An 18422-nucleotide genomic window follows, 5' to 3' on the forward strand; every position below is an offset into this window, starting at 1 on the left:
GCGCCGCGCCGCGGGCTATATAAAGGGCGGCGGCCGCTCGGCGCTCCCTCACACCGGCCGGGCCGGTGCCCCGACAGCATGGCCCGCGGCGGGGCGCCATGGGAGGTGGTCTCCCCCCGTGCCTCCCGCGGACCCTCCTCTTCCTCCTCCTCCTCCTCCTCCCGCTCCTCCCGCACCCGCGGCTGCCGCTGCTGCCCGCTGGCCGCCGCGGGCTGCGCGTAAAGGCCGGGCCCGGGGGGGCGGCTCCGCTCCCCTCGCAGCCGTCGCGCCCGGAGCCCGGGGGGGGCCGCAGCCGCCGCCCGCGGGCATGCGGCGGCCCCGCTGCCTCTGCGGCCGTCGAGACGCGGAGCGGGGCGGCGGGCGGCGGGGCTGCGCCTAGGGGCGGCCGGAGCCCCATGCCCGGGGCTCGGCGGGGAGGCGGCGGGGCGATGAGGCGGCGGGGACAGCGGGCTCAGCCGGCCCCCGCTGCCCCCCGCTCCCCGGCCCGCGGGGAGTGAGGCAGCTCCGCGCTCCCGGAAGGGCGGGCGGGGAGGTGGTGCCGGAGCGGGGATGCTGCAGCCCTCCCCCGGCGCCCACGGGGTCCTGCCGGGGTAGAGCCCCGCCGAGCCGTGCCGTGCCGTGCCGAGCCCAGCCGTGCCGCGCCGAGCTCCGCCGTCTGCGGGGGCGGCGGCCGCGGAGGGATGGAGCCGGCGAGCCCCTGCCGGGCGCCGCTGCTCCCCGCCAACGACTCTTACCACGGGCGAAACTGCAGCGCCGAGGAAGGGATCTACCAAGATGCCACCCCCCTCTCCGGGAAGATCGTGCTCGCCGTCGTCCTGGCGCTCGTCACCCTGGCCACGGTGCTCTCCAACGCCTTTGTCATCGCCACGGTCTACCAGACGAGGAAACTCCACACGCCGGCCAACTATCTCATCGCCTCGCTGGCCGTCACCGACCTCCTCGTCTCCATCCTCGTCATGCCCATCAGCACCGTGTACACTGTGACCGGCAAGTGGACGCTGGGCCAGATCGTCTGCGATATCTGGCTGTCCTCGGACATCACCTGTTGCACGGCGTCCATCCTGCACCTCTGTGTCATCGCCCTGGACCGCTACTGGGCGATCACCGACGCCGTCGAGTACTCCACGAAAAGGACTCCCAAGCGGGCAGCGGGCATGATCGCCCTGGTGTGGGTCTTCTCCATCTGCATCTCCATGCCCCCCTTGTTTTGGCGGCAGGCGAAGGCCGAGGAAGTCTCTCACTGTGTGGTGAACACGGACCACGTCCTCTACACCGTGTACTCCACGGTGGGAGCCTTCTACTTCCCCACTTTGCTGCTGATAGCCCTCTACGGGAGAATCTACGTGGAAGCCAGATCGAGGATTTTGAAGCAGACGCCAAAGAAAGCGGGTAAAAGACTAACTCGGGCTCAGCTGATCACGGACTCCCCGGGGTCGTCCTCCTCCGTCACGTCCATAAACTCCAAGGCCCCCGAGGGATCCAGCGAAACGGGCTCGCCCGTGTACATGAACCAGGTGAAGGTGAAGGTTTCGGACGCCCTGCTGGAGAAGAAGAAGCTCACGGCCGCTAGAGAGCGGAAAGCTACAAAGACTTTAGGGATTATTTTAGGAGCCTTCATCGTCTGTTGGCTGCCCTTTTTCATCATCAGCCTGGTGTTGCCTATTTGCAAGGACGCTTGCTGGTTCCACATGGCCATCTTTGACTTTTTCACGTGGCTCGGATATCTCAACTCCCTCATCAACCCCATCATCTATACGATGTCGAACGAAGACTTCAAACAAGCTTTCCACAAACTCATACGTTTCCGATGCACAAGCTGAAAATGTTGAATGCGATGTGTTCGCCGGGGCTGCCCCCATGCACGCCCGTGCCCGACGCCACAGGTGGGTGTCCCCCGGCCCCCCCAGCGGCGGTGCTCGGGGTGGGAAGGGGCGAAAGGGGCGGGGGTCGGGAACGGCGGCGGGGAGAGGAGCGGTCCCGGCTGGGCAGGGGTGCTCTGTGCCCGCCCGGAGGGGTGGGGGCGAGCCCCGAGGCAAGAGAGTGCGTGTGTGTGTGTGAGTGTGCATGTGAGGGTGTGTATGGGTGCGTGAGTGTGTGTGCGTGTGTGTGCATGCGTGTGCGCGTGCATGTATGTGCGCGTGTGCTTGTGCGTGTGCACGTGTGTTCTTGCGTGTGCCCGTGCATGCGAGTGTGCACGCGTGTGTTCGTGCGTGTGCTTGTGCGTGTCGCACGGCTGCCGGGGGGTGCCTCTCGGCAATCGGCTCCCCCCCCCCCCCCCCCCCCCCACTCATTAAACCCCCGTGCCGCCATTTCGTATGCTAATGCCCGGTGTAGGCTAATTAGCGCATGCCGAAGGGCGCACTCGTGCCCGGCTGCCGCTGCCCCCCGCCGCCGCCTCCCGACCCCCCCCGGGAGCAGAAGCCGGGGGCCGGGGGCAGCCCCGCTGCCGGCGTCGGTTTCCTTCTTTATTTATTTATTATTAGGAAAGGGAGGAAGGTAGGGCAGGCCCTAGATTAAGGCTGCTTGTAAAGTTCAGCCTACTTTCTGGCCTCCTTACGGCTCCGACTTGGGCTGGGAATGGAGTCGGAGTCCCGGCCTGAGCCGGGAGCAGGGATCCTTAGAAGAAAGCTGCCCTCCAGCCACCGGGAAAGGCTCCACACCTTCATGTTCCTCGTCACTCGCTGAAAAGCCGTGCCTTTCTGCGCCTCTGACAAAAGTGGCTGCCAGCTAATAGCTCTACCCGGTGCCACGGTCTGCAGAAGACACGCTCGCCTTTATTGTGATACTTTAATAATTCTGCCAATCTTTTGCTTTTTGTCTGCAGAATCAAGTTGCTATTGTAAAGACCCACTGCTTGAAACTTCCCCAAGCCAGTTGCCAGACTCATGATGCTGCAAAAACGTCAATACATACTGCCACCAAACTGCTCAGCTCTGCATTTCAGTGTAATGACTCTGGCAGAGATGCTGTTCCAATAGTCACGCAGATCTGTTGCAAAAAAAAAAAAAAATAATAATAAAAAAAAAGAGGGCAGCCTCGAATCAAGGTCTATAATTCATCTGGACTGAAGAAAAAGTTTGAGAGTAAACTCAATTTATTTTGCAGGCTTAACTTCTTAATTTGTTCTCCAGCCGGTTGTAGGGGTGTGCACCAGAGCACAGTTGTCTCTGTCTGTGTCGGTAGCATAGTTGTACTTCTGCACACCTGTAATTTCTTTCAGTGGAAAGAGTTGCTCACTCATCATGAGCCACAGAAGAAGGAAAGACGGAGGCTTAAAAAAATTAGGAGCATCACAGTAAACTCTGTAAATGACTCCTTCAGCTGAACGTGTGTGAGAAGTGGCAGTGTGCAAAAGTTATATTTGTATTTCCAAACAATAGCAAATGCAAGTACTGTAGAAACGAGTTGTAGACCTGTTCAACTGCACTGCATATCTATAGCCTGTCCTCATCGTTGCCTTCATAATGTAAATACTTCTTGCTTCTACTCCATAACTTGAGAGCAGAAAACAAGAAGTCCAATGACCTTTTCCATAAACCAGCTGGGAATAGAAGTAGCAATTTGCTGTTGTAACCATGTTTTCCATTTTGTGTCAGTTGCACACCCTTACTGCATGAACCACTGCAAAATTTAGAACTCTCTAAGTAATTACATTATTGTCTATTTTGTAAGAAGTGAAGCAGTTTGCTCTTTCAGAAGAGCTGTATCACCTGCAAAATAAATGCCCATGAATCATGAATAAAATAATGTTATTGAAATTGGTCTCCTCCCTATTTCCCCCAACTTTTTTTTTTTTTTTTTTTTTTTTTTTTTTGATCTTATCAGACCTTAAGAAAGGTCTATGTACATTCAGCAGTCAAAGTTAGAGTTTCAGGATATGGTCCACCTGCTGTGATAGAACTGCATTGATTGTTCCTCCTATGTGTAAATGAAAATGAGTATAAACAATAAAATGCTTTACTGTGTTCTCAAGAGTGTTTGGTAGCAAGTGTGTGACTGGAAGGAGTATTTATTGGTTTACCTGGTTTCTCAATATTGACTTTTTAGGTAACTGATTTGATGAGTCACTCAAGAAAGCAACTGATGAAGGCTGAAATTGCAAGCTTCGATCAGTGGTCAGATTTTTAATAGGCAACTTTCCTAACCAGTGCTGTTAGAGAAAACATTATTTTTATATAATCCAAGATTAAATTTTATTTTATTTTTTTTCTTGACAAATATTTTTCTTAATCCATTAAATGAAGCAAAACTTTTTTTGTACTTGGTGGATACTGTACTTGATGTTCTCTTAAAACTGTATATATCAGAAATAGAAATTCCAGTTGGGGGCTGTTGTAAAGATTGCAAAAACTTTACATGATTTATCTACCTATTATTCTTCAGAGAGTTATTCAAGTAATAAGGATTTATTTACTCAATTGAAAAGTGAAAAAGAACCTGAGCCTCTGTGCCTCTGCAACTCCCATTAACTGTAAAGAGGAAGAAGTGTTCATGGGCAGGAAAGACACCTGCAAGACATAAATTCAAGTAGTGGAAAATAAACGTTTCTAGTAACTTTAATAAATACAGGAGACTTGCCTCAAAACTGCATACTTCTACCATAGAGAAGTACTATGATAGACTTCTAGAAAGTACCCTCATATTATTAAAGATAAATCTAATTAGAGAAATCTTCTAAAACAGCAGCTTAATTTATTGAGGTGCTTAAGTTGCTTTTAAATTTATTTATTGATTTGCATACATGGGGTGAAGAGAGCAAGAAGGAGAGCATTCAACAATTCTCAACCTATTTCATAATTAGTCATTTTCCAAGGCTGTAATAACTGAATGACTTTTGCTTACCCCAAATTCTCAATGAGACTTCTTGTGCAGGCAGTTAAGTCTTTTAAGAGTTTTACAAAGTTACATAACTTGCAAAGCATGGAGTTCAGGGGTTGGACTTTCCCGGTCCTCCTGCTGCTGAAGCATACATTTATCTTCAACAACAGACAGCAAAAACTCCTGGCTCCCTTTCGTGATGTGAGGATTTTACTGAGAAGCAGTGAAGCTAATTTATCAAGAAATTTTCCTTCCCAATTTATGCTGAGGCTCTGAGCTTTCTGCACAAACATTTCAGATAACCTGATGCTCACTGCTGGGAAGACATCGGTGTGAAAGCTGCTGAGCGACCTGGGGCCAGAGATGGGAAGTGAACTGGAGCCCTGCTGAAATACTCTGGCTAAAGGCCTCGTGCTGGCTGAGCAGTCTCATCTAGTTCAGAAAACCATTCCTGCAGAGAGATAGGTGGAGTGAGGATGTGCATCAGTTCACAGTGAGAGGGAAGAAATGTAGGGCAAACATCGCATGGTGCAGGCAAATATAAATATGTGAAAAACATCCCGAGATGAAAGGATTCATTAGCACGTTTTAGGACAGGAAGGGTGGACCATATGAGCTATTCCCTAATCTATGATTAGCAGAGTGTGTCCTGGCTAGGTTTTAAAACATGCCAGGGTTCAGGGAGCAGTGGTGAAGCTTTGGCTCTCTCTGGAGATCCTAGGGAGCACTTGGGATTTGAGGATGTTGTCCTCTTGCCTCTCCACTCTTTGCTGTGCCTGGCCACTGGGCTAAGCCTTGGGAAAGATGGAGTGGCTGAAATCCTCAGTGGGAGAGGCTGTCCTTTTAATCCTTTTATCCTTCCATCTCAGCGGGGTTCAGAGGAGTCTGCCTCTGTGTTATTTTGGCATGAGGACCTCTTCATGATCCTACAGGTGAACTTCAAAGGTGCTTAAGCCTGTGTTGTTTTGGCCTTTCATTCCAGAAACATCGTGCCTCACTCTTATTTGTGTATTTCTTTGTGGTGTTAGATTCAAACATTGCCAAATGATGTTGCAGTGAAAAAAAGTCTGCCAGGCACTGAGGTTTTAAGCCGATCACACATTTGCAAGCCTTGTGCTTCCCACATTTAATGGTAAAGGGGTATGTGTGTGATAGCGTTGCTGACTGCAAGCACTGTGAGCCGTGTGACTGCTCAAGAGTAGCTGCAGTCAAGGGATCAGCTGCCTGCAGCCCCCTAGCTGTGCTGTTTTCCTAGTATTTCACAATTTTCTTAAGATTCATTTCGTTTTCTTCCTATTAATAAAACACAGCCACAGAATATAGAAATTGAGAGAGGAAATCCTTCATAATGAACCTTCATATTCCTCTGCAGCAGCCAAATCATTCTACCATTTCAGCATGTGTAAGAAAAGGCCTACTGTGCCAAGGCTCCGTGGGACAGAAGGACCTGCTACTTATTCTTTGGAAATCTATGCCATATCCACTGCCCAGCACCTGATAAAGCAGGGCTGGTCTTCAGCCTCCAGCGGGGATGCATGGAGTGGAGATGAGATGTAATGCTCCATTTGGAGCAGCAGCTTGCTGCTCTCCTCTCCTCAGGCCTGCAAAAGGCCAACCTGCTTTCCATGAGCAGAGCCCTGTGGGTCACACTTGGTCAGAAAGGGGTGGATATTGTCAGAAGCACATTCACATCTGTCTAAAGGAGTTCTTACAGGGTTGTAATACCTGAAAGAGGTTATCATATTGGAGAACAAGCTCTGTGGTTTGCAGTCACAAATAGGACTGAGCAGCATGGCAAAGGGCAATCCAGCATTCAAATCATGAAATCCCATTCAAATTAAAAGTGTACCGGATGATGAAGAGCGGGTTTCTCCAGCAACAACACAGCCTGTAGCAAAGAGAGGGCACAAAGAAGTCATTGCAAATTTACAAGCCTTGATCTGTGTGTATGGAGAAAAAAGGGGTTATTACTGTAACGTCTCAGGACTCCAGCAGACAGGTGAGCAAAGACTTCCAGAGAGAAGAACAGTACCCAAGGATATGTAGAAAAATTATACGTGTTCATTTATTTAATGAAGTAGTCTCTGACTTCTTTTTGTGTATTAGGATTTTTTTTTTTTTTTTTTTTTATGATTAACAGCCTGGATGTATGAGGACAGAAAGGTTCATATTACTTTGACAGATTTTTTTTTATTTTTTTTTTTTTTCGTATTCCAACAATTAGTATCTAAAACAAAATACATCCATAGTTTAAGTGAACTATCCTATAGCAATGGGTTTGGTTGATAAAAATAATCATGAAACATTTAAGCTGAAAATGGTAATATAGAAAAGCAGGCTGAAAATGAAGCTTTTTAATCAATCACGTATTAAGCTTGAAAGATGTAATATAACAGGCAACTCAATAGGTGAGGTGAAGAGGAGATCTACAGGATATCAAATTTACAATACAGAGATCAAAATCTCTTACTGAGTCATTTTCGGGAGCTGGAGAAAGACATTCTTTGCTGTTCTTCTCAGAGATCAAACTCCTTGCAGTCATCCTTATAAAGGAACAAGACTTTCTTATTGTCTTTATACAAATAATGCTTTGAAGGCTACAATACAGACAGAGGTCATGGCTACAAAGCTTTCACCAAGTAATCATACATTCTGTCTTTTAGGTTGAACGGTTGTAGAAAAATAGGAAAGACAGGAACAGGGGATTATTATGTAAAATAATCCCTTTCTGCATTTCTTTCACTATACAGAACTAAGGCAAAAGCTAGAATAAAAGGGAAAAAACAATATCTGGTCAATTTAGGCATTTATGAGGTTGCATTAGATTTCAGGAACGTGTTTAGGGTTGAATGGGGCAAAAATAATAAACACATTTCCAGAATTCAGTAAAATGGAAATTAAATTAGACTTCTCCTTCCATTCAGATACCTCAGGGGTCCCTCTTTCCTAATATTAGTTTCATAATATTATTTCTAAAATCTTGCTATTCCCAGATATGATCAAATTAACATTTATAATACGTTCATACCTGTTTTTATATTAAGCCATACACTTTGCAAGCTCACTCACCTTTTCCTATAGAATTCAGATTTCAATTTCGTTGTGCTATTTTCTACTTGTGTGTTGGGCTTAGAACATCTTTAGGATCTTGTTTGGATCCAGCCCTCTAAAATCCAGTCCCTGAAATTATGAGAAACACTTTCTCATATTTAGAGAATTTGGAACATTTAAGAGAAATAGAGAAAAAGCAAGCAAGGCTCCTGTCTCTTATTTACAGAAGGAGGTTGTCCTTCCTTGAACCCTGTTCATAGAAAAAAAAAATGTTTTAGAATTGAAGGACACAGATATGATATAAACAAGAACAATACAGGTCTGACCTATACAATAGGTCAGACCTCACACAAACAGCTATTTTGGAGGTAGAAGAGGGAAAGTATCTGTTCTAATCTCATACTGGGATAGGTCTCTATGACCCACGAGAGACAGACCAAAAGGTCTGCATTTGTTTGGATACAAAAAGATCCAAAAAGATTCAGCAGGGAGCAAAGATCAGGGAGAGCTTCAGGAGTGATGAGATATATAGGTAAGAGATTTATAGGTGAGAGATGCTGAAAGAAACCTGTTGTGGCAGGTGGGTGGGTCGAGCAGGTAACTCCATCAGCAGCCACAGCCCCATTCTAGCTGCTGATATAGACCACCGTATGCACACCCACCCACCCACCCAATGCTGTAACTGGCCTGAATAACAAGTCCATCCAGCAGCTGGTTCTGGATCCCAGCTCTTCTCTGATATCCCACTCCAAGACCCACCCAGGCACAGAGGGCTTGCTGGCAGCTGGATGGGACTCCTCTGGTCCCACTGGTAACCACTGCTTCCTGTGGTCTCACCCTTCAAGACACATGTGCCTGGCTCCCAGAGCACTTCACCTACTTTAGAGCAACCCTGGCTTCATCTTTGTGGGAGATCACACACAGTCGTTCTGGTCTCTCCAGTTGCTGCACCCATGGGGTACAATAGTGCTGCTGCAGTTGTTTGGACCTCTAGCCACACAGATGCATGCATTTCCTTACCCAGAAAAGGAGTTAGAAATGGAATTTAACAAGAAGACATGACAGATTGCACTGATCAGGCACAGGGCATGGCCAGACAGCAATACCAAGCAGCCAACACAGGGCCAGCCCCTTTTACCCCTTTATCACTCATTCCCACACTTGTTCCTCCCCAAACCACTTTGAAACCTCCCTTTCCCCACTTTCAGTTCTTCTCCTTACAGTTATCCCACCATAAGTGGTGTTCTGTGCAACGGGCCTGGGAAGAACTGGGGCAGGGTATTACTCAGCTTTCTCTACCTGCCGGTGTCTCTTTGTGCTCTCTTCTGAGGGGCAGAGGAGCTTTTTAACAGGTAACCAAACAGACTCTATCAAGAGAAAATGAGAAGGGATATAGCTGGCTACCACTTTGCCTGTCATCACAAAAGTGTCACTGATACAAGTAATATAGATTGAATTAATCAGGATGTCAGAAATGCTGTATAGTAAGGAAAGAAAATATTCTGTTGTGAAATCTTCATGCTGAGTGAATGTATAGACACAATAGGCAAAGTATGGTTATTTAGGTGTCTGCTAAATAATCTTCAACAGCTCACCAATGAGTATTCAGATCTATTGAGCTGAATACCAGCTTTGAGACCCTGAAGAATAACCTAACATGTCCTAACGTGTCAGGCCAGAACTAGATCTTGCATATCAGAAGTTGAGATACGTACCAGGCAGAACTCAAGTACCTTTGCATAAGCTTTTTGAACTTTGATGAATTGCACGCTAATGGAAAAGGTGGTTGAAAGAGTCCTCATAAGTTAATCAGTCTCTTTCATTTATATGCTTGTGCTTTGGTTAAAATTCTAACAGGAACTGAATTAGTTCCTTACAAGATTGCCAGTAAGGCACAGGACAGGTACTGATACCCGGGCAATGTATTCACATATTTAAATATACTTATGAGCAGTGTATTTACATACAGGTTGACACAAACCAATCACTTCCTTACTTTCAAATATAAGAGTTGGCCTCTAAAGTCTGCAGTCTGGGCCTCATAGAAATCTTGGGGAGAGGTATCATCCTCCTTTTGGACAATAGCCAAGTCCCACAGATGTGCATAAGACATACATTATTCAATATTTTAACTACAGGGACTGGAAATTCAACAAGCAAAAGGGATTGATGCGGAGAAGGGCAAAATAATATAAGAAGGAAAAATAAAATCCTGCTTATGAATGCACAATAAAAATCACACACATTCCTTCTTCCTCTCCCCCCCCCCCAAAAAAAAATAGCAGTAGTCAAAAGAACAAACAATATTGCATAGAGAAAAAACAGAAGACAACATTGTTCTACCTTGTAAATCACTATGTCCTGTATCCTGTGCACTATAAGTGCGTGCCTTAGAAAGGATATAGCAGAACTACGAAACATGCAAAGAAAAAAAAAAAGAAGAAAAAAAAAAAAAAAAGATCATCAGGGTGTACTTGAAACCTCTTTTGGACACAAGCAATCCTGCACTTTCACTACGAAGACAGATGAGCCAGTGCTTAAGGTTTTCTCCTTGGTATCACGCAAAGACAACAGTAAGTCAAGAGAAGGCAGGCATATTCAGAGGAAAACGATTGTTATACAAAATGACACATTTCTAAATGCTGTCTGGCTTACTCTCATTCTACCATGCCTGAAAATCCTGAGGAAGCATTTCTGACACTTTTCTTGTCTCTAGTTGTACAGAGGAATGCTGATTCCCCAGCCTGCCCTACTTCTGCTTTAGGCAAAGAGGAATTAAGACCCTTGAATATTCTGCCACATTTCCCACTGTGACTCCTCTAGTAGATGTTAAATTGCAGATAAAATGGATTCTGAATGGAATAGTAAAGTCTGTATTCCAAGGAAATATTGCCTTGGGCCATTCAGAGTGGGCATGCAAAGATTTTTTTTTCACATTTGTTTGTGGAGCTAGCAGACTGCTTCGAAATTCCAGGGCCCAGTTCCTGATGTTCTACATTATTAAGTGTGTCTCTACTTGTACAGCAGAACTGAATATTTGAAAAAGTAATCATCCTGCAGTTTCCCAGAACTGGGGACTCCAGGGTATTATGAGGAAAGAAGGCTCACACGTGATTCTCTATATTGTTCCTCATCTATATACAATTAGAGGGCATTAGCTTTCATTTATAAAGGAAGGATTTTATCTCTTCTCTCTTTAATTAAATCACAGACCTTCTCACTAGTTCATAAATAGGCACTGCTGTAACTCAGCTCCTACAGAAAACAGCTGGATGTAAACACCCTGTAGGATACTCTTGCCCAACTTTTAAACTGCAGCATTTGTTTCAATTAAATAAGAGTTAGTAGTACTGGGAATTTTACATTTCACTATAGGAACAGCGAATTGATTTCTGTCTGAATGACAGGTTTCAGTCACACTTCAGTTAAAGCATACAAAATATTCTGAGAATTTTGTCAGCAGAAATAATTGAGTTCCTTTAATCAGGCTTGGGGTAGGATCCTAAAGGGATTCCACCACACTTTTCCCAAGCAGGATAGTTACTAGTTCATTATATAGAATGAGGATCTTTACATTCTTTCAACTTCCTTTACATATGGCATTTTTTACTAAGTAATGTATGTGGACTAAATCCTTGAATTGGCTAGACAGAACATTCCAAATTCAGACCCATCATTTCAAAAGATAGTAAGAAGTGTGATACTTGTTCCCATTGTATTTAATGAGGCCATTGTTCCTAAGCAGAGAGCAGCACTGGGGTTTGTATAGTTGTAAGTTAGTTGCATAAGGAAAAAAAAAATATATATTTTTAATGCTTTCAGAATACTCTTTTGCTGTTTTCAAACCCACCCTTTTGAAAATCAAACTACATGTCCTTCCCTTTCCATATGTCTCCTAAATTCTTAAGACAACAACAAACTACGAAACTGAAAAATATGAGAAATGAATATCAAAAAACATCATCAATATTGGAAGGAAAACAATATATTGTTTAAAAAATTGCCTAAATGTAATAGTAGCATTTTATTTATTTATTTATTTATTTTCCTAGGAAACCTGCATTTATTTACATGAACACTTCTAGGTCCCAAGGAAAACTTTCAGGGCTAAAAGTCTCATCTAGCTCAAGACTTCATGTTCTGTGGTGCACCGGATTAGTAAAAGAAGTAGTTTTTCAATCCTGTTGCATAGTACATGTTGGCAACTATTGATTTCCTTTAATATCTGTGATGACTGCAATTTACCATTCATATAATGCATAAAAGACTGCTGGAGATGGTGGAGGCAATACTACTACCTTTGACTGAGGGAGAATATCCTCCATTAGAGACCAAAACTCACTAGCTGGGAATGATTTTAGAGCATTGATGGCCAGTAGACAGTGATATTACAGCTGTAAATCAGTCAGCTTTCTGTCTTCTAGACCTGTGCAGACACTTGTGCATTTTCAGGAGTAAATCCAGTCCTACATGTCAACCAACTATAGTATGCTTCCCTACGGGGATCTAGCTGGCACCTACCTCTCGCTGCTCCATGCACCAGGTCCAACAGGCTAGTCAGGCTCTGCACAATGCTGAGGGACAGGTGAAATGGCTCCTCATCTCTGTCAGGGATCTTGTGATCAAAACAAACAATAGATGGAGAAATACTTGTTAACTGCCAAACCTCTGTGAGCAGTTTAGCAGCTCCCCTCCCTCACTACATATAAGAAGATGTCTCATAACATTTTTTCCCTCCTCAAAATGCTGAAATTCAATGCAAGAGAAGCTCTCAGTAAAACTTGTAAGACTTATTGATTGGGGACAAGTATTTTTGCTCTACTCCCCATGTTTTACCATTCCTCACCTTCACAAGGAGACCTGAGGCTTTGCTAGTCCCAGTGACAACCAGAGTTTTATTTCTCCTGTCCTGCACCACATCCACATGACCCACCACTGCACCCTTCTCATGTGCTGCTGCTCCGTGCCTCAGATGCCCTGGGGAGAATGCTACCCAAGAGGGCCTATCACGGAATCATAGGAGAAGTGCTCAAGCCCTCTGATCATCTTTGTGGCCCTCCTCTGGACATGCTCTAACAGGTCCACATCCTTCTTGATCTGGGGGCCCAACTATCAACTGGATCTGGGAGCAGAAGAAAGGCAGAGCAGGGTTTGATCTGCTAAGTGACCCTGAGTAATTCTGTGCCTCAGTGCCTCCCTAATAAGTAAGACCAATCTTCTTCCTTTGTGGAAGTAGGTTTTATCATCACATACTTTTCAGAACATGTTTATGTCAGCCCTATAAAGGGCTGATCTCCAAGGGAGTAGGAATTCATCAGAGTACTCACATGATTTGGCCCTTAATGCTTCAGAAACAAAAATAATGACAGTTGCAGCCTCCCACCCCATCCACAGTTGCAGAAAACATGATACGGGATGACAAACAGGATTGTCAATCCTTTTTGCTTTCAGATGCTGTTGTTGTCTGGCCTGTTGCAGACCAGACCTAAACGTTCAGTAATCACAGTGCTCTTTTCCTGTCACCATTCCTCTTCAGTATACCTCAAAGTGAATTACCTGCCATGAGCTGCATTTTAACATGTTTCAATGCAAAATGATGTTGATAGCTGGTGATTTACCTACATTTTTGACAGAGAAACAGCAGAATGTAGGTGATATCAGAACAAAAACTTGCACAACAGTCCATAGCTTTACTGTACAAAATGATGTAAAATTCAGGCCTGGTTCATTATTGGGCAGAGCAATCTACTAATTAGACCACTAACTAGTCATCTAGCTTACTACTGCATGGCAGTACCACTTACAGGTGTGAGTGCTATGTACTCTCTCAGGACTCCCAGGTTCCATGCATACTCTCCTCTACCTTGTTGTGTGCCACAGTGCTTTCTTAACCAAGTTTTCCAGTCCTACTTCTCTGATTTCAGCTCTCAAATCAGCCGTAGAGTACCCCTGAATCCAGATTATGAGGAACATCAGAGCCAGAGGGATAAAATCTGTTGCTGTTAAAGAGCTACCTTTAAACCCTTTAAGTCCAGTTAAGTTAAGCAAACAAAAGTATTTTTATACATATGTCAACATTAGACAGAACAGTGGAAAAAGTCTTCCAAACGTTTGGGAGTGCGGAAGTGCAAGGAAATAGCTCTACACTTACCTGTTATTTAGATTAACTTTACATTTCTTCCTTACCATGTCCTTACAGATTGGCCAAGAGACTCACATCCATTCTTGCTGTGTGCTTGGATCTACATTTTGTCAGACTCCAGAAGTGTCAGGTCCCATATTTTCTTGCACTCCAGGCATGGATTTGGACCTTGCAGTCAGATCTAACTCTTCTGAGTCAGGCCATTACTCCAAGCAATTGCTTCATCTGTCACTCAGACAGGAAAGACTTCTCACTCCCTTTTTACTTCCCGACCAAAACTGTTATCTGTTTCCTCCAGCTTGGGAAATGCTGTTCTCTTTTGGGCTTTGAGCTGTTGTAGTTCTCTGGGTTGTTTAGCAAATAAAGGTAGTTCACTTGCATTTCTGTGCTTGAGTAAACCATTAGCAAATCATGAGTCCACTAAGAATTCTCCCATTAAATAGTGTAGTCTTCAGAGGGAAACCTCTTCATCCATTGATCCTTTCTTTTCACAGGTATACGTTAAACAATATACTGTACAAAGCAATGTAAATAGAAGAAAATCAACACAACCAAAAGCAGTTGGATCTACATTATGTAAATTGTTACCTAGTTTTAATTGGTTTGTGTATGCTTTATGATGGTTGTTAAACAAGCAGGCTGAATGTGCTAATTAAGAAAAACAGTAGCAATCTGCCTCATGGAAACGTAGCGAGGAGAGGGGGGAGAAAATATCTTGTTCCTCAGTATTGTGTGGTATCACTCACATGAAAAGAGGAAGAAAGCATCCTTACAAAGATGAGATGTTCTGCATTGAGATGACTCAGAAAGAGGTCCTAAGCTTTTGTATTGTGCTTTTCCATGTCCAAAGGGGGGTGAGTGCGGAGGATGAGTGTGAGAAAGGAAGGCCTGTGGCAAATGAAGAAATCATCACAACAAAATGAACTCATTTTAACTCAACAGTAGAAGATAAGATTCCAACTAAATCTAAGAGAGAATGGGGTAGAACATAGCTGTTGTTTGAATTCATTCAGGGAGAACATGCACAGTTAAATGCAATCTTAATTATGCCATTGTCATTTTATCTTTCATAACTTTATCCCATGACTGAAAACTTCTGTTTTTAAAATAAGTTTCTTTTAATCTGTAATCTTACCTAGTAATAAATCTGGTCAGTCATCTGAAATTTGGCAAGATATCCCTTACCCTAATTTGTTACAAATCTTAAAAATGTAACATTGGACACCTTGAAAAAGTGCCAAGTTATCCAGTAGATTACATTTCTGTTATCTGAAAAGAAGTAGGATAAATCCGCATAAATATTGTACGACAAAGTATCAGGAGAGCAAGGAGAGGAAGAAATGTTTGCTTGTGACCAGTGATGACTGTCAAATTCTGTGACCTGTGGTCAAAAATTTGGGAGTATGACTTGTAGAGCCATTATTGACTTTTAACTGAGACCAGACTTGATAGTAATCTGTAATTCTGCAGTAATGGTGTATTTGGAGTTAACTGTGCACCGAGTTTTTGAGGAACACCGTAAGATTTGAATTGTTACCCTTGATGTCTATATTTCTTCCTTCTCTCCAAATTATTTATGACTGCAAAATCTTTTCACCTGTCCATTCCTATTCTGCACATTCTCATAGAGATCGAGGGGACTAGAATCTGGGACCAAATCTCAACTGGAGATTTTAAGGGCTGCAATAACATAAGGTGAAAGGTCCATCTGTTGAAGCATTGTTGACCTGGTGTACCAGTTTTGCAGCCAATGATGGCAAGAAAGAGCTATACCAGAATCATATTTAGATCCTCCTGACTCCACACCCTGCATGGTCACATACCTGTTGTCAGCTGGCTGTACAGTGTCAATGCTTGGGAAGAGCCAAAGTTATGAATCTAGAGCCATGTAAAAGTTGAAAGAACTTTCCCTTCTCATTGATAGAACAGTAGTTAGAGTAACCATCTGAGGGGAATATGAAGGTTGAAAGAAATATAAAAGAAAACATTATTTTTTCTTGTGGGATAGAAAAAAATAAATGACAGTTTTTCTTCTTAAAGACACATTCAGTATGTTATCTGAAAATAATTTCTTGAACAATATTGCAGTCAGACTAGAGATATTCCAAAACCAAAAGAGGAAATAAAGGCATGATCAAGAGATTTGTCACTGTCAGGAAGTCCTGATTCTAGCAGAAAGGCTACCCTTCTTGAACAGTGTTCTAGGGTGCAGATTTTAATTCAAACCCAAATTTTAAATATATAAATCCATCGTAGTCCTGTTGAGATCAATGGAGAAACTCTCACATATTTGCGTGGTAGAAAGCAGACTACTCAGCTAAGAGGATTTCTGACCTGGAATTATTGGGAATATAGGTTTTTGTTTTGTTTTCTTGTTGTTATTTTTTAGATTGGATCAGAAAATTCATACTGTGACTGGCTTACTGAAGCATTTGAGCCATTCATTAATAATCCCTATCACAGCCTAACTTGGGCTATCTGATAACACATGGTTCCTGGCTGAGGTGGAAAAGACTGGTCCACAGCTCAGCCTACAGAAAAGAATGACCAAAATAGTTAGATTTTAATGTTCAATTGCTAACAGTCTGGCTGCAGATATGACTGGATATTTGAAATTGATATATTTAGGTGGAGTGTGGGGAGGAATCAAAATCTTGAAAGTACTCAGAGTAGCTTATGTTTGTTGTTATAGGATGCAAGGAGAAGAATGACATAGTCAAAACAATGAGCTAAGAAAACTAAGTTTGCAGCTGACAGGCTAGAAGCAATGCAAGATGGTATTTGTCAAAGCCAGAGAAAAGAATATTGTGGGAAGTAAGTAATGAGATAGTGAATGATGTGGGTATAAGTCTCAGCTGTGAAGAAGTGCTATGCAGACAGAATTGCAAGGTAGAAAAGGAGAAGGAGGTCAAATCTAAGACCATTCCTGATTGTAAGTCTTTGTGGCATTTTCCACAGTTTTTACCACAAAGCTAGTGGTAATGAAGAGAAAGACAGGATTCTTCTTTAGACATGTTGTACTTAAGTTTAAAGTGTTAAGTCAAAGCACTAAGAGGGAATGTCATCTCAACAGACTGTTTAGTTAGGAGTAAATGAGAAACCTGTAGATGGGTAACAAATCTGTTGGTTGCTGACCTCAGGAGGGTAGGTGAATTTCTATTTACCAGTATGGCTTATTCACAGGCAAAAAGCATAGAGAGAATAAGACTGTGAAGACCCTGCTGAATGCTGGGTCATGGAGAAAATTAATAAGCGTTTTCAAACCTCTACTACAGGAGCAACTGCAGAGGGAGGAAGTTAACTGAGAGAAGATCAAGTGAGAATACTTCTGCTGCCGATGAGAAAACAATAATAGTATGTGTTAAATATCAATTTTGCCCTTCAACAAATAAAATGATTTGAGGCTGTCTTGAGAAAATTTTGAGAAGAGAAAAAAAGCTACAAATTAAGTTGTAGGGAAGAAAAATCTCAGATAGATATTGTAGAAAGCACTGGAAAACGGATAATTAGTGATTAAAATATTGGAATAAAAACTGAGTTTTTCCTAAGATGAGACTAAAACATAGCAGCAACAGCACTTTTTTTTTTTTTTTTTTTAATCTATCTTGTCTGTTTTGCATGTATACTTTGTGTATGTGTAAGAAACAAAAGTTTCTTACACATTTGGGTCTTGTTGGAGATCCTAAATAGTGCTCCCATACACCTAATGGTTTAGCTGTTGATGATGTTTCATACTTTATACTCATACTTTATAACAAACTTTATATTCATACCTGCTGCCATTTGCACAGTAGCACCGCTGCTGCCACCACCACCACCCATAGCCCCTGAGGGAAAAAAAAAAAAAAGATATTTCATTGTTTATTAAAAATTAATATTTCAGCCCTCAAGTTCTGTTATATCATTTCATCAGTGACATCTTCTAGATGTGACCTTGGTGATGTGTGATGGATGTATCATACCAATATCACATCATCAAAAGCATGGAACTTCAAAGGATACTGAAGTTGTAAAGCAATATTACCATGGATTTGGGTATCTGCAGTGATGGTCCTGTCACCTGTTCTGCACAGAAATAACTCTTTCCTATCTTTGCCACTCTACTGCCTTGTCACAGATAGGCCAGCTGTATTAGCAAGGCCTCAGGTCCATGAGGAGCAGGGCTGCAATCTGGCAATGCTCCCTGTCTCAGTGCACCTACATCTGCTCTCCAGAGAGCCAGAGGCATTGCAGAACATTGCAGAACAGAAGGGCAGCAGCTTTTGATGGGACAAGGAATCCTATGGGCATGGAAAAATTAGAGCCAATCCTCTTGCTCATGGCCTTCAATGGAGGGTCAAAGGAAGAATAACTACTCCTCCTTCCACAGAGAGTTAAGTTTGGCAGGAAAGCTGCCTGAAATCCTATTGAT

General features: G+C 43.5%; 1 protein-coding gene and 1 long non-coding RNA gene across 3 annotated transcripts; one reads left to right on the plus strand and one right to left on the minus strand.

The window, feature by feature from the left end:
• Positions 1–64: 64 nt before the first annotated feature.
• On the plus strand, positions 65–3974 carry HTR1B (5-hydroxytryptamine receptor 1B). Its single transcript, XM_068678133.1, has 2 exons — positions 65–1883; positions 2825–3974. The coding sequence occupies exon 1, from the start codon at positions 681–683 to the stop codon at positions 1818–1820; it is 1140 nt and encodes a 379-aa protein (XP_068534234.1). The 5' UTR covers positions 65–680; the 3' UTR covers positions 1821–1883; positions 2825–3974.
• Positions 3975–4870: 896 nt separating this feature from the next.
• On the minus strand, positions 4871–14531 carry LOC137854562 (uncharacterized). Of its 2 annotated transcripts, XR_011095232.1 has the most exons (4): positions 14021–14531; positions 7289–12484; positions 6544–6706; positions 4871–5269 (listed from the first exon to the last, which is right to left on the minus strand). It is a non-coding gene; the product is annotated as an uncharacterized lncRNA (long non-coding RNA). The 2 variants fall into 2 exon arrangements; XR_011095231.1 differs by having other exon boundaries at positions 7289–14531.
• Positions 14532–18422: the final 3891 nt, after the last annotated feature.

This window comes from Anas acuta, chromosome 3 (assembly GCF_963932015.1).
Source record: "Anas acuta chromosome 3, bAnaAcu1.1, whole genome shotgun sequence".
In the NCBI taxonomy this organism is placed as follows: domain Eukaryota; kingdom Metazoa; phylum Chordata; class Aves; order Anseriformes; family Anatidae; genus Anas; species Anas acuta.

Bases quoted from the DNA above. Each gene is read 5' to 3' on its own strand.
- HTR1B (XM_068678133.1), top strand. From the start codon at position 681: ATGGAGCCGGCGAGCCCCTGCCGGGCGCCGCTGCTCCCCGCCAACGAC.